The sequence below is a fragment of the Pseudonaja textilis genome, chromosome Z (genome assembly GCF_049901715.1).
Source record: "Pseudonaja textilis isolate UNSWEBS1 chromosome Z, rPseTex1.2, whole genome shotgun sequence".
NCBI classification, from domain to species: Eukaryota; Metazoa; Chordata; class Lepidosauria; order Squamata; family Elapidae; genus Pseudonaja; species Pseudonaja textilis.
The window spans coordinates 19,681,868-19,698,128 of record NC_142008.1 but is presented as its reverse complement, the minus strand read 5'-3'; the positions used below and the strand labels follow the sequence as shown (position 1 = coordinate 19,698,128).

The 16,261-nt window shown below is 37.0% G+C and overlaps 1 protein-coding gene across 3 annotated transcripts in view; it reads left to right on the top strand.

Annotated features, from left to right (window-relative positions):
• The window catches only part of MYO3A (myosin IIIA), a 102,850-nt gene that overhangs the window by 39,723 nt on the left and 46,866 nt on the right, over positions 1-16,261 (top strand). For all 3 annotated transcript variants that reach the window (XM_087918527.1, XM_087918526.1, XM_087918528.1), the window contains 7 exons: positions 597-807; positions 1,341-1,488; positions 5,177-5,330; positions 6,850-6,938; positions 8,360-8,483; positions 13,774-13,847; positions 14,532-14,606. In XM_087918527.1, the coding sequence (XP_087774653.1) occupies positions 597-807; positions 1,341-1,488; positions 5,177-5,330; positions 6,850-6,938; positions 8,360-8,483; positions 13,774-13,847; positions 14,532-14,606 (875 nt within the window). The remainder of the gene's footprint in view (positions 1-596; positions 808-1,340; positions 1,489-5,176; positions 5,331-6,849; positions 6,939-8,359; positions 8,484-13,773; positions 13,848-14,531; positions 14,607-16,261) is intronic.

Sequence of the window (16,261 nt, the reverse complement as noted above, 5' to 3'; positions counted from 1 at the left end):
TGCATAGCATTTTCATTGTCAAACCATAAAAGATTTGATGTAGGTTTGATGTAAACCCAGGGCTGAAAGTAGCAGGCAATTACTCCAGATGTTTTAATAACTAGTGCAATTCTTTCATTACAATTTTCTGCTTAGGGAAAAAGAAGTATTAAAAATAAGGGAAGACAGGCCAAAAAGAGACGAAAGGTTATATCAAGAAGGATATCTTTAGTGCTCATTTGATTAAAATATTTTTCTATTTCTGCAGAACTTAGGGTCTTGCTGAAACTTTTTTTATGTGGGGTGGCAAGTGCCTTTTGGCTATATAAAATTAGTATTCCAGGGAACTAATTTGTTAACTTACTGGGTAATTTTACTCTGTTTATTATTGATTCATATTTCTTTATACTTTCTGTGGGACAATTTTCTTCCTTTCATTTCAAAAACTCCCTTCCTTATAATATTGAATAAGAATAGGAAGCAGAAGTAATGTTCGGACCTTGAGATTACTGAAGAGTGCCTTAGGAGAGGTACTTACGCAAAACTAAGTAACAGACCTGAACTATCTGAACAGACCTGTGGAAATATGGAAATAACACCAGTTATTTTATTTCTAGCTGCTTCCTTGTTATTTATCCAAGCAAATAAGTTGCAAGAAGCCCTAACCTCTCATTGTGTGGTTACCCGAGGGGAAACAATTATACAACCCAACACAATGGAAAAAGCTATTGATGTGAGAGATGCTACAGCTAAAGCATTGTATGGGTGGCTCTTTAGTTGGATAGTCAATCATATTAATGTCCTGCTCAAACCAACTATAGGTTTAAGGTAAGATTCCCTCCACCCCTCTGTGAATTGAGATGACTTTATGAATTGAAGATCAATATGGAATGTCTTCTATCTGATAAAGGGGACAGGCAGGGTCATTTTCTTCCATTCAGCCTTTCAAAAGTTTCAGTGTATTTGTATAAAAATGTTAAGTATATGCATATTCTTAATGTTTGTTTCTTTCCTTCTGCTTTCTTTTCTATTTATTTTGTTTAAATAAATAAAACCCAAAACAAAAATGGCAAATAATACAAGTTTTTCACATGATATACAAATACTTATGTGACATATACGCTTTCTCCAAGAGCACTGAAAACAGAACAATTGTTTCTGTGGCTCCTTTGTTTTCAGAAACTAATTCTTGCAGTTGAGATATTTAGCATTTGATGAACAGCCATTCCAGAACTCTGGACATTAGACTCTACCCGTTTCTGCCTAGCATAATTCCCAAGTATTTTAAACAGCTTTCTGTGAAGTTGAAATGAAATAACTAAATGAGAATGAAATGTAATACAAAGCTTGTGTATTTTCAGTGGAAGCGACAAAGGACTAAACATTGGAATTCTTGATATCTTCGGTTTTGAAAACTTCAAAAGAAATTCTTTTGAGCAACTCTGTATCAATGTTGCTAATGAACAGATTCAATTTTACTTCAATCAAAATATCTTTGCATGGGAACAGGTAGGCATAATTATGTAGATATGCATGCAAATATACTTTCCTCCATTTGTGTTGTTCTAGGAGCTATTGAAGGACTTGAAAACACAGTTCATGCTGCAGAGGAAAATTTTAGTTGATTGTCCACTGGAGGTTTGCCATATCCAAATGAAGATTGAGGTATGATTCTCGTAAGCCAGATGAGCGTTAAAACAAAAACTTTTCAGTTTCAAAATAGAAAAAAAAAAAAACCAAAGCAGAAATATTTGCCAAAAACTAAATGAAAGGGTAGGAGAGTAGTGCTCCTTTTTAAAAGTGTATAAGGAAGAGGTCTCAGCAAAATGTAGAGATAAATAATTGTCATTTACTATTGAGGAACTAATCAGTGACAGTGAAGCTCCCAGTCTGCCATTTTTGCAGCAAATAAAGAGAAGGGGGACTAACAATACCCGGGCCATAACCATGCTCAGGTTATATAATATGTTCACCAACGTATGACTCTGAATGTAGAAAAAGTGGTATGTTCAGTATATGAGGAGCCCAGACTGTTTCTCATTTACAAGCAATTGGGCCATTGATGTAACGCAGAGGTCAGCAAACACTCAAAGAACCACAAAGATCCTAACCAAAAGCCCTCCACTCAATTCTGGAGCCGACTGGAAGTCTGGTTCCCCTCACCATAGAGTCTCCTTCTAGCACGGCATCCTTTTTCTTCTACCTGTCCTAACTGACAGCCCTATCAGTTGTGGAGCCAACCAGCGAGAGGGAGGGAATGAAAGAGCCACATGTGGCTCCAGAGCCGCAGCTTGCTGACTCCTAGTGTGGTGTAAGAAGGCAAAGAAAGAAACTTGATACTTTCTGAATTCATACATTTTTAACTAGCAAAGGTAACCTTGGCTTCCTTGAGAAGAAAAATAAAGAAGAATTGGAAAAAGGGTGTGTGTTTGTGTGTGTGTTCTGTGCACAATTGTTTGATTATTTTCCACAAGTTAAATGTCTGTCTGAAAATGCATTAAGCTTCTCATTTAGAGTATCCAGGCAACAGAATGAAGTGATAATAGGTTTGGTACAAATGCAATTTTGTTTTGATGTGGAATAAGGCATACAGTATAATTTATGGTTCAAGAGCAAAAATAAAATTAAAAATGGACAGCACAGTGAGCAATTCTTTATATAAAAATGACTATGCTATTAATTTGCCAGCAAGCATATTAACTATGAAACCATTTGGGAGTAGGAATTAGCAATTTTATTTCATGTAGGAAGTATCCCATGTTAATTTGAAAGATGGATAATTTAAAATAACAGTAGAATGTATTTGATTTTTAAGATGGGGGTAAAACAAAACAGTACAATTATTGAAAATGAATAAACAGACTTGTGGAGTTTAGGGAAGGAATGAAAGAAGAACATTCAGCTGATTAAAGCAGTATTTGGGATATTTGCTTTGGAATGTGTTCTTCATTGGAGAGAAAGAACAAATGTTACAGAAATCCCAGATGATGAAGCTGCTTTGTTCATAGTGTAGGAAAAAATGTTGCAATGTATTTTTGGCCCTTAAGTTAAGTGTTTTTAACCTTGTAATTTCAATGACAGCTTTGTAATTCCTCTTGGGGCTCCATAGATTGAAATGAGAAGCACACTAGTGCTGCTTTCAAAAAGATATTACCTGAATTCAGGAAGATATTACCAATTTGTCATTGAGGTCTTGCTCCATGAGCATATTATTACATGCAAACTTTCTGAAAATTCCTTCTGCTGTGCCATGCCAGGAATGTGGCTTGATGTACAGGGATCAGGACTCCTGGACTGACTTACTTCTATCTCAGAAAGCACAAATAGCATGAATCATGGATTACTATTTTGTTTTTCCAGTAGATGTCTTTGCTTCATTCTTTTCTCTAACATTTCTAGTGAGGTTTTGATAAGAATAAGGTCTGAGGCCTACATTCTTGAGGTCTTCCGAAGAGCAGCTCAAAAAGAATAAGTAGAAGCAAGCACATGACTGGTTGAAACTGGGGAGTGAAAAAGTCGTGAGGGCAGAAAACAGGAATAGAAAGTTTATGTCTCCAGGTTTCGGGACAATTTGTCAATTTGATGTTTGGCACCAGACTTAATTGTTTCCTATGCCAGTCTCAACAGATTGGAATTATTCTTGATATGCTTTGTCAGCCTTGCCCAAGTTTTAGGTTTACTTAAGATATTTTGGAAGGCTTTACTTGGTTTGTATGCTATTGGATTTCAAGTATTACTTTCTTCACAGAGTACATAACTGATCTATGGAATTAGTTTAGTTTATTGTCATTGCACCTCGTACAACGAAATCAAACACATCATGACCATGAGCATGAAAATAAACACAAACGTACATCCTTCACCCTTCACACATTAAACCGGAAACCCCCAACACCACACCAATTCATGGTCACAACATGTTTTGAGAACTACTAAATTGGATGACTTTTAAAAGATATAGGATAACTTAATGGAAGAGAGATTTATAACTGAAGGTCAAATAGTCTTGAAGACTCACTGTTACCTCTGTGTTGGGGACAGGATACCTCTAGATACCAATTATAGGGAAACAACTGTGGCAGAAGGAAATATCACATCTCCTGCTTGGAAGCATCTCAAAGATATCCGGTATAAGAAACAAAATTCTGAACGAAAATTTGGCCTTGGCCTGATCCAGCAGGATTATTCTACAGTAACATTATTTTTAATGAGTTTTTCCTCAGTTCCTTGGAAAGGGTTGGGCAACAGTTTTTATTTTTGAATGGAACATGCCAAGTGCCAGAAACATAGCACTTATAATGCAATACTTGTTTGTCATACAAACCAAATTTAGCTCTCCTCTATCCTACAGAAACAAGTGTCATTAAAATCCATCACTGAATTGGATTCTGAATAAGCTTGGGGTGTGGAAGTTTTAACTGAGCCCCTGACTGCTAGTTGATGATTCTAGATGTACTCTGTTAGTCTCCTGCCTATCTGTTCTACATAATGGCTGCCTTTACAATTTATGTTTATACATGACTACTGCTTTTTTTCCTCTTGGGCTGCTATATCTTACCTACCTCCTTTGCTTGAGGGCTTTAGTTGGTTTGTGTGCTACTCTCTTCTATCAGATTTCAAGTTCATTCCAAATGAGGAACTTGTTCAAGTCAACTGATGCTAATAAAGATTTAATACCCCATGTCCACATAACCTTTTCAGTTCATCTTTTATAATGTTGCCATTTAAATATGAACAAAATTAGATTCCTTACAGCTTTATAATAATGACGGGTCTAACCCTACCAGTACTAAAAGGAAATATTGGTTAGAGGGATGAAAATATTAATCCCAGCTTGTTTAGTTATTACTGGGTTTTATTATTATTATTTGATTCGATTCCTGGCATTTTTTTCATGATCCTCTAAGAACATTTGGAGTAGTATTAAGAGAATTATTACGATGAAGGTTAAATCAATTATATAAATTTAACTTTTAGTAGGGAAAGTATGGCTACTGTTGGCTGCCTGTTCCCATGGATTGGTGGTCAAGTAAATAGACAGAATGATTTTATTGCTTGATTGGAAGCTTAGGTTCAGACCATAGTTCTTAAATCTTTTATTAAATACATTTGTTTTTCCTATTGTTCACCTACACAGAAAAATATTTACAGTATCTACAAAATATTTCAGAAAAACATTTTTTATTATTTCTTATAGAATGAATACCTGAATGAAGGCATTGATGCACAGATTATTGAGTATGAAGACAACAAACCACTGTTAGATATATTCCTACAAAAGCCAATGGGATTACTGTCCCTTCTTGATGAAGAAAGTAGTTTTCCTCAAGCCACTGATCAGACACTTGTTGGTAAGCTGTTGATAGCTTGTACATAAAGATATATTGGCCTTTTTTAGTGTTGAAAAAGAAATAGGATTGTTTCACAGATTACTTTAAAATTACCTAATTCACACCTAGTCTACATCCCAGAAAAGACGCTCAAGATCCAGATTTATCTCAACAAACTTGAACACTGGGCCCATCTAACAAAATGAAAATCAATGTAAAGAAAATGAGGTTTTACACTTAGGCAAGAAAAACCAAATGTAGATTAGGTGAAACAAGTAGTAATCAGGAAGGATCTTGGAAATGAACAATCACTTAAATATGAGCTAGTAGTATGCGGAAGCAGCCAAAAAACCAATGCAATCCTAGGTTGCATTAACAGAGGGATAGAATCAAGATAATATAGAAGTACTACTATCACTTTATAATGCTTTAGTAAGACCACACTTGGTATACTATATCCAGGTTTAATACCATGTTATAAAAATGATGTAGAGACTCTGGAAAGAATGGAGAAAAGGACAACAAGGAATAGGGGACTGGAGACTAAAATATATCAAAAATGGTTGCAGGAATTGGGTTTGTCTAGTCTAGTGAAAAGAAGGAGTAGGGGTGATATGATATGATTCCAATATTTGAGGGGCTGCCACAAAGAAGAAAGAATCAACCTATTTTCCAAAGCACCAGAAGGCAAGACAAACAATAGATGGAAATTAATTGAGGAGATAAGCAATCTAGAACTGAGGAGAAATTTTCTAATAGTGAGAACAATTAACCACGAAATGGCTTGCCTTCAGGTGCTCTAGCACTGGAGGCTTTTAAGAAAAGACTGGAGATCCATTTGTCGGAAATGGTATAGGGTCTCCTGTTTGAGCAGAGGGTTGGACTAGAAGACCCCACCAAAAGTCCATTTTGAATCTGTTACTCTGACTTCTGACACTTTAGAATCTGCATTTGACAATTCCAGAGTCATATCCAAAATGCCTACAAAAATGTGTGATTGGAAAACAGATACATACTCAAGTGTGTAGTTTGGGAAATTTTTAACAAAAAGTCATAATTGCTTAAAGAAATAAATATATTAGCAAAAACTAAGAATACATTTTATTAGAAATATCTGTGAAACTACACGTCTAAACTTACACAGACTTCTTTTAAAAAGGCAGACAAAATAAATTCATGGTTGAAAAAGCATCAAACTGAGCAAAGCTGAAGTTGATAGATTTACCCATTTTTATACAGATTTCTCAACTGAATTGTTTTCATTTATGCCTTCAGGGTGAAAATATTCACACTGCTAATGGTATCTGTATAGCTAAGATTTTTTTGCTTCAAGAAGCTATTCACTAGAAATATCAGGCAGAACCATAAAGTCTTCGTCTACTTAACCCAGAGCAGAAGGAAATTCAGAGCATCCTTTCCAGAGTAATTTTCCTTCATATCACCAAAATATTTTTAAAATTTCTAAATGCATATTTAGATGAGTGATACAAATGCTAAGGTAATACTGGTGATGTTATAAGAGCAGTGTTTATCTTTACAGAAAAGTTTGAAGACAATTTGAAATCCAAATATTTCTGGAGACCAAAGAGATTTGATTTGACATTTGGCATTAATCATTATGCAGGGCAGGTAAAAAGACTGAATAATTCTTCTCTATTAATACAATTATTTTATAACAGGAATGGCTAATTTGTCTCAATATATTACAAAACTCGAAGCAGCTTGTTATACTTGAACGATTACAAATATTGACTCCATGCACACATTTATACCTTATCTCTCTCTCTTTCTCCCTCCCTCCCTCCCTCCCTCCCTCTCTCTGTGTATATGTAAGAAAGAGAGAGAGAGAAGAGGAAAAAAGAAGGAAGGAGGAAGGAAGAAAAGAAAGAAGAAAGAAAGGAAAGAAAGAAAGGAAAGAAAGAACGAAAGAAAGAAAGAAAGAAAGAAAGAAAGAAAGAAAGAAAGAAAGAAAGAAAGAAAGAAAGAAAGAAAGAAAATCTTCCTCCAGGATCATAGAACACACATGAAACACTCTTTCTTCTCTAGAGCATTTATAAGTAGTGCAGTCACTAAAAAAAAATAATAGATTATAAAGTTTTAAAAAACCAGCTCTTTTAACAGCATTGCCACATATGCCTGGAGCCTGTGGTCCATTTCTTTCAAAACTGTGGCTGCCTTTATGTGCTCAAGACTTCATGGTATATTCAACTTCATGGGTCACGTAGGCCTTAAAGCTACTTCTTGTATGAATAGTGATCCTGCGCTTGCTGCATTGGCATAAGAGACACTTACCAATCTGAACAGCCCATGTTAAAGCTAAATAGTCTGTTTGATCCAGTATTCTCTAGATGATTTGGATTTGGGTTTCAGTTGAAATTCAGTATAATTTGAGAACTGCTTGGGAAAAGTGGCACTGGAATATGTAGATCAACAATACTGACCTATGTGCTTGTAATTGTATTAGAATGGATGTCTTTTTGTACATCTTCTTCAAACAAAGACCTCTATTAATGCTGGTTACTTTTCACCTTCCAGTAGCCTCAGTTCACTGTCCATGAGGAAGAACCAAATTGTAAATCTTCCCTGTGAATAGGCACACTCTCAAAGCACAACTATTTCTAAGTCTTGAGGAAGAGCCTTGAGACGTACTTGTTGCCATGGGTACTATATAGAGGGCCTTTTGGCATATACACATACTCTTCTGCTGGCCTACTCTCCTCACACATTTACAGTGTCCTTATATACTGTATGTACTAGTCTTTTTGACTAGCACACCTGTAATGGCCTACTCAGATGAATGGCAGACATGTACAGTAATCACACATTTCCTCCATGGCCTTCCAAAGTGAATCAGTATATTCATATGCTAGCTGAATATCACCTTTCTTTTTTATGATTTTTTTATGATTTATTGATTTGCAGATTCAATCTACTTTATCTCCTAAGAACTTTCTTTTTTTTTCTAATTCAAGAACAGAAGAAGCAGTTGAAGAAGAAGAAAAATAGCATTGAATAACTAACTGTTCCTGACTTTTTGTATTTTCATTCAGGTTCTTTATAATGTAAATGGGTTCTTAGCCAAAAACAGAGATACGTTGCCAGCTGATATTGTAATACTCCTGCGATCCTCTCAGAATCACTTGATTCGGCTTCTAGCAACCCAATCCAAAACAGGTAATAAATCATACCTTGCATTTGCCAGGCCCAGTATTCTTTGCTATCTGTCCATTTTGTGGCTTCTTCATGGGATTACATAGAAGGAGCTATCAACCATGATAACCACCATACGCGAATACCAGTGAAGGCCATGTAATTGGTACTTTATCCAGGATCTTGTTCCCTAGCTATGATTTTCCAATGTCCTGCCCTTAGGAACACTTCCTATATGAATCAAACTGATGCATTACCCTTTTATAGCTGTCATTATATCCTTGCAACTTTCAAAGGATTAAAAAAAACCAGAAGAGGCTGAATTGGCCATGGTTCTGTTTGATTCAGTATTGTCTACAGCATCCTATCCTGATCCAATGTCCTACGGATGTATTAGACCAGTACTTCATCGTTATTTGACATATTTGAAAGGCATCAGATTGAGAAAGGGTAGTTCACACTGTTTCTAATTTTCCAGTATTTCAGGCCTATGTTTCAGGATTGGGTGAGAGGTGCCTCATAAAAAAAAGTCCTATTTAGAATTGATAGGATTGAACCTAAGGCCATTTATTCACAGACCAGATTCTTCTCTGAAGGACATTCTGCTAGCGCACCATCAATGAATGCAAGCAAAAATGAATAGGTAGTCCTCAGTTAACAACCATTTGTTCAGCAACTGTTTCAAGTTACAACAGCACTGAATGAATGATAGCTACAGCCAGTTCTCAAAGTTAATAGATGTTACAGTGGCCTCAAGGTCATGTAATCAAAATCCAGGTGTTGGGCAGTTTGTCCACATTTACAAACAGTGTGTTTGTAAGATGGTGGGTTACCACTTCAAGTAACTCCCACCAGTGGTGGGATTCAAACATTTTTACTACCAGTTCTGTGGATGTGGCTTGGTGGGCATGGCAGGGGAAGGATACTGTAAATTCTTCAGTCAGAGGTAGTATTTGCCGGTTTTCCGAACTACTCAAAATATCCACTATCAGCTCTTCAGAACTGGTCAGAACCTGTTGAATACCACCTCTGACTCCCACCCATCTATATCCTCCTCTCCTCTGCACGGAAGCTTCAGGGAGGCCACCTGGAGGTCTCACAAAGGACCAGCAACTCCGTTGGCAAACTTCAGTAGCAGCAGGAGGAAGACAAAGTGGTAGACAGTGGAATGCAAGGGCCCCAAATGACAGAGATCGGGAGGGGGATAGGTAGGCAAGGGGGAACTTGAAGCAGAGATGAGCATGGCAGAGTAAGAGAAGCATGAAATTGTGATGAAACAACACTACAGTCCTGGACTAATTATTGCATTCAAGGTTACCAGAATTCCAATAATTAATGATACATAATTCAGGTAACAAACTTTTTGCTTAATGATGAGAATTCCAGTCCCAATTGAAGTTGCTGAATGAGATCTATGGAGATTCTAAGTCATCCAGGTCATGGCTGTTCCAAAGGTGCTTTTTCAAGTGGCAACTGGACTTTCTGATTTTTCTTTGAAGATGTTTTGTTTCTCATCCAAGAAACTTCTTCAGCTTTTGAATGAGAAGTGAAATATTTTCAAATAAAAACAAGGATGTCCAGTTGCCTCTTGAAAAAGCACCTTTGTTAAAGGATGAGGATTACGTGTATTGGGTGAATATAGCATAGTAATTATCTGTCAGTCCCGCCTACTGCATATGATACTGTTATGGGATAAATTTGAAGGCTGTATGACTTTACAATATACTCCACTTTGAACTCTTGCAGAAAAGGTGGGATACAAATCTAATGAATAAAATTACCTAAGGGAAATAAATCAAATATTTTGCCATTGATCTGCAGGCACTAAGCATGCTTCCCTGAACATAACCAATCAAGATTGCCATTTCTTTGACTGGTCCTGCTCCCCTGATTTTAATTGCAATCTTGCTATGCTGCTCTAAGCAGATGAATTATTTTCCATGATAGGGATTAAATGAAGTCAAAAGATTTATTTCTGCATAATATACAGAAAATAAGGTGACAGGTCATTGTCCAGATTCTTATGTAGCCATGTATTGTGAGAGAAATGGGCTGTAATGCTGAGAAATGGGCTTGAAATCTAAAGCAGCTAGATTGAAATAGAGAAAAATTCTTGTCAACCTCCTCTCCTGGATGTTTCTTAGATGTATCTGGGGCAGCCCAATTTTTTGTGATGTGGATGGTCATCTAATCAGTTGGGCAGATGTTATGTGAGATAGGAAGTCTCTTATGTAATCAAAGTATTAGGGCCCTATGCCATGTAGGGTTTTATTGGTTGTACCAGCACATCAAGTCACTCCTCGAAGCAAAATGCAACCAGTGCAACTCACAAAGCACACCAAGATATGTCAATCACTGGCCATGCCACTACATTCTATTATATTTAAAGTTTTCAGATTATCTTCAAGGGCAGTTGTGAGATGTCCAGGCATGAATGAGTATCTGAAGGGCCCACCAACCTAAGAAAAGAGAACAATTGGTGTACTAGATGAGGTTCTACAAGTACCATCATCACTTTCAGCAGCAGAACTAGCATTTTCAAATAAGGATATTTAAATGGGCATGGTTGCTTTATTTGCTTTTTACTTTTTAGTATTTTTAAAAGAAAACCAATATGCTTTTCATTTGGTTCTTCAGTTTCTTATCCCAAATGATCTACACTGCTCAAAAAAATAAAGGGAACACTTAAACAACACAATGTAACTCCAAGTCAATCACACTTCTGTGAAATCAAACTGTCCACTTAGGTAGCAACACTGATTGACAATCAATTTCACATGCTGTTGTGCAAATGGAATAGACAACAGGTGGCCAGCATAGGCAGTTAGCAAGACATCCCCAATAAAGGAGTGGTTCTGCAGGTGGTGACCACAGACCACTTCTCAGTTCCTATGCTTTCTGGTTGATAGTTTGGTCACTTTTGAATGCTGGCGGTGCTTTCACTCTAGTGGTAGCATGAGACGGAGTCTACAACCCACACAAGTGGCTCAGGTAGTACAGCTCATCCAGCATGGCACGTCAATGCGAGCTGTGGCAAGAAGGTTTGTCTGTCAGCATAGTGTCCAGAGCATGGAGGTGCTATCAGGAGACAGGCCAGTACATTAGGAGACATGGAGGAAGCCAACAACCCAGCATCAGGACCGCTACCTCCGCCTTTGTGCAAGGAGAGACAGGAGGAACACTGCCAGAGCCCTGCAAAATTACCTCCAGCAGGCCACAAATGTGCATGTGGCTGCTCAAACGGTCAGAAACAGACTCCATGAGGGTGGTATGAGGGCCCGACATCCACAGGTGGTGGGTGTGCTTACAGCCCAACACCATGCAGGACGTTTGGCATTTGCCAGAGAACACCAAGATTGGCAAATTCGCCACTGGTGCCCTATGCTCTTCCCAGATGAAAGCAGGTTCACATTGAGCACGTGTGACAGACGTGACAGGGTCTGGAGACACTGTGGAGAACATTCTGCTGCCTGCAACATCCTCTAGCATGACCAGTTTGGCAGTGGGTCAGTAATGGTGTACGGTGGCATTTCTTTAGGGGGCTGCACAGCCCTCCATGTGCTCTCCAGAGGTAGCCTGACTGCCGTTAGGTACCGAGATGAGATCCTCAGACCCCTTGTGAGACCATATGCTGATGTGGTTGGCCCTGGGTTCCTCCTAATGCAAGACAATGCTAGACCTCATGTGGCTGGAGTGTGTCAGCAGTTCCTGCAAGATTAAGGCATTGATGCTATGGACTGGCTCGCCCATTCCCCAGACCTGAATCCAATTGAGCACATCTGGGACATCATGTCTCACTCCATCCACCAACACTATGTTGCACCACAGACTGTCCAGGAGTTTGGGGATGCTTTAGTCCAGGTGTGGGAGGAGGTCCCTCAGGAGACCATCTGCCACCTCATCAGGAGCATGCCCAGGCATTGTAGGGAGGTCATACAGTCACATGGAAGCCACACACACTACTGAGCCTCATTTTGACTTGTTTTAAGGATATTACATCGAAGTTGGATCAGCCTGTAGTGTTTTTTTCCACTTTAATTTTGAGTGTAACTCCAAATCCAGACCTCCATGGGTTGCTGAATTTGATTTCCATTGATAATTTTTGTGTGATTTTGTTGCATGTCTTATTTTTGTGTTCCCTTTATTTTATTGAGCAGTGTATATTAATGTCAATACAACTGGCAATATAACTTTTGGTGATCAGAAAACACGCATTTGGGGAAAGAGCAGTTTTCCCTCATTATCCAACTGTAATCTTAGAGATCTTGTTCTCTGAGAAACTGGAAGAAGAGACAGAAATTGAGTTGATCCTTGAGGTCCAAGCACAGATGTTAGAAACAGTTCTGAGCGCTGTCTTTTGTGTGTCTTTTTAAGGGTTGCAGTTGTACCAATGGAATATATCCTTAGGTTCTTAAGTGAATGAGCTTCTTCTGTCTCACAGCTCAGAAAGGTGACACCAGCTCTATAAAATACTTTTCTCATTTTCCCCATGGATTGCTTCCATGCACTGTTTCCTGAACCATTCATGAAGTCTAAGACTGGTTCATCATTTATTGCATGTCACACTAGGCCATTTGAAAATTGTACAGTACTTTTTAATCAGGGTAAGCCACCTTAGCCATGCATGTAAGGCTTTGGAAGTTCCACAGAAAACAAATTGGGGAGGATCTTCAAAAAATTGATTTATACAATAATATTAAAAGAACAAATTCAAAATACATGTTCCATCTTCTCATAATCTTCCGAGAATCTGTTTTTTTCCCTTAAGTAAAAGGAAAATAAGGAATTTCTGGATAACTTATGTACTTTTGAAGGCCAGCTTATATCTTCTATTGTTCACAAGATGTTATTTTTATTTGTGAGAAATGTTTAGTTACCTTTCCAGCTGCAGCATTTTTGAAAGTCAGCACCCTAAAAGCCAAGTAATGTAAAGCCTATAATAAAATTCAAACAAGCATCAGAATGACAAAAGATGAACTAGAAAACAACAAATACACATCATGGTGTTCTTTTTGTCATCTAAAAAGGATCCAAAAAGTATGAACAATAAGGGTCTGGAAATCATTCTTGCTGATATGCTCATTTTCTAAAAGATCTTTTGAAAGATAACAGGTCATTGATACCATCTTTTAGGTAGGGGGCTATTCCATGAACCTAAAAAAATTGTGAAGGAGGCAAATATTGAAATAATAAAAAGGTATTTTCATGAAGAACTTTTTTTTTACAAATGCAATGGCCAATTATGTTTGTTCCCTGTCTAATCCAGGAAGTGACCCTTTTTACCAATTTCTGATATCTTCTCTCTCTCTCTCAGGTAATTTGGCACTGAGGAAGCATGCAATAAATTATCAGAAGTGGAGACCGCAGAATCAAGTCAACCAAAAAAAAGTAAAGGAGTCCCTGGATAGCTATCTAAATCAGATTTAGAGTAGATGAATTGTTAATCTTTAATGGCGGCGGGGGGGGGGGCTGTCTTCTTCCTCAACTCAGGTAATTTCTTTTTTTGTTTAGCAGAGTATCTTAGAAATGTACAATTCATTTTCCTTCTGTATTGAACATCTTCTTTCTGCTATGATTTTATACTGAGTTGAGGGAAAACTAAATTAATTCTCAATTGTTATTTTCTTTAACGCTCATCTATAGGTATCTTTACTGGTGAGCGTGTGCCACTAAATTCACAGAATCTAATTTGCTAGAAAATGTATTGAAAAAGAGAAAATACAAGGATTTTAATTATAGAATTGCATCCAACTTTATTGAAAGAGTGTATTAATTACACTATTGTAATTAATATGATCATTAGCTGTCTGAGGTTTTGATAAATAAGATAACAATAGGCATGCTATTTTTTTTTCATATTTGTGACAAACACTTGTATCAAAGTGTTCAGCTTTCCCAGGTACACAGTATGATAAATTATTCTATGTTTCTGAAATAACAGTATCTACAACTTAAAATGGGTATGTACCATTTTTAACTGAGTTTTTTCAAAGATCATTTTGTTGGGCAGGTTCAATCACTTTTGACTGTTGTACTGATAAGCAGTGTTATTTTTCTTTCTTGATCATACAGCATCAGCAGGAAGATTCCATGCATCTAAGAGAAACAACCAATACAAAAACACAGACAGTTGCTTCTTATTTCCGAGTAAGACATTGCTTATTTTCTATTTTAATACATGTTATTCATGAAACTATCAACCCTACTTTCTCTAATTATGTGATTAAAGTAAATTCCCCCACTAGGCAGCCTTGACTTGATAACTTGATGGATATGCCTATTAATTTTCTCTGCATCAATGTGGAGGTTCTTTGCTATTTCCACTTTTTGAGAAGATTTTTAAACTTCTCAACCTGCCTTCAGCCTTAGGATACTCTAATACTAATCTCCTCTCTCAATACTAGCTAAATCTCACTATCTTTAGCCACCTGAAATGAGCAAAGAACAGCCAAATGCTGGGCAAGGAGAGGCTTAATATTAATGTTTTAGAATATTATTTTAATATATAAAGAATATTATTCTTAATACATAAAATGGGAGGAGAGCAATATTTCAATTCATTATTATTGAAATAGCTATTAAATCTGCTAATTTTCTAACTGTTAACTTGAATTTGTGGGGATTCTGTCCATCTAACATAATTGGCATGTTGCATGCATGCACAAACAAATCAGCTTATTGACAATGGAAAAATGAATGGCCTATCATCAAACTGTGGTATTAGCTCAAGTCAGATTACCTGGATGGTATAGAAACATGATCTAAGTGGCCCTGCAGAAGGCTATGGATGAGACTTGGCCAAAATTCACTGCCTGTTCCAGTCTGTTACTTGAAACAATTTCTACATTTTTCCTGATAGTACAGATGAACCTATTAACTACTTAGTTATCTCAAGTCAATTTTAAGAAGAGAACACTTGAACAATTGGTTCTAATTTTAACTTGATATGACTCAAAGAATAATATTTGTGATATATGAACCTCTCAGAATATATGCCAGGGCTGTCAAACTCCTGTCCCATGGGCCGAATATATCACATGATGGCCATGTCCACACCCGGTTTAATGAAGGTGGGAAAAGTCCCAATATATCATGTGACACAGCCGTGACAACATGAGTTTGACAGGCATTCTTGAGAAATGAGCATAGAATCTTCTTTGGCTGAACTGAAAAAGATAAGTTGGATGGGACCTGGGTAGGCTTGGATTGGAAATTCCTAGAAAATCCCAATGGTATAAGATAATATAGATTTGGAAATCAAACAAATATCTCAACAGGTAACTTCCAAACAACTTCCATTATTATTTCAAATAAAACTATAGGATTCTTTAATCATCAGAAGTCAAGTTCAATTCAAAGGAGTCTTTATCTTTCATAGGTTTAACTCAGAAAAATACACTATAATTTTGTTGTGTCCCATATTATATTCATATTCATGATATTTCTTGTATGTGTCCCTGCAAAGATTTTTATCACTCTCTGGTTGGGTTTGATTATTATGTCAATTATGGTTTGTGATGCCGACTGAAATTGTAATTATACATTCAAGGAGCATATTAATATGCTTTTAAAATTTACATTTGAATAATGCACTTACAAGAGTATTACATTTTCTTTTGAGGCAGCCTGGTGCTTGCACAATTAGCTTCTCTATTTTGAATAAGAATTTGCATTGAGTCACTGCAGAACACCTGTCTGAATACCATTTTATGCCACAACCACCATTAATTGCCAAGAGGCAATTACATCTCTCTCTCTGCTCATTAGGGGTACATAATAGGAAGAGAGTGTGCTAGAGCCCC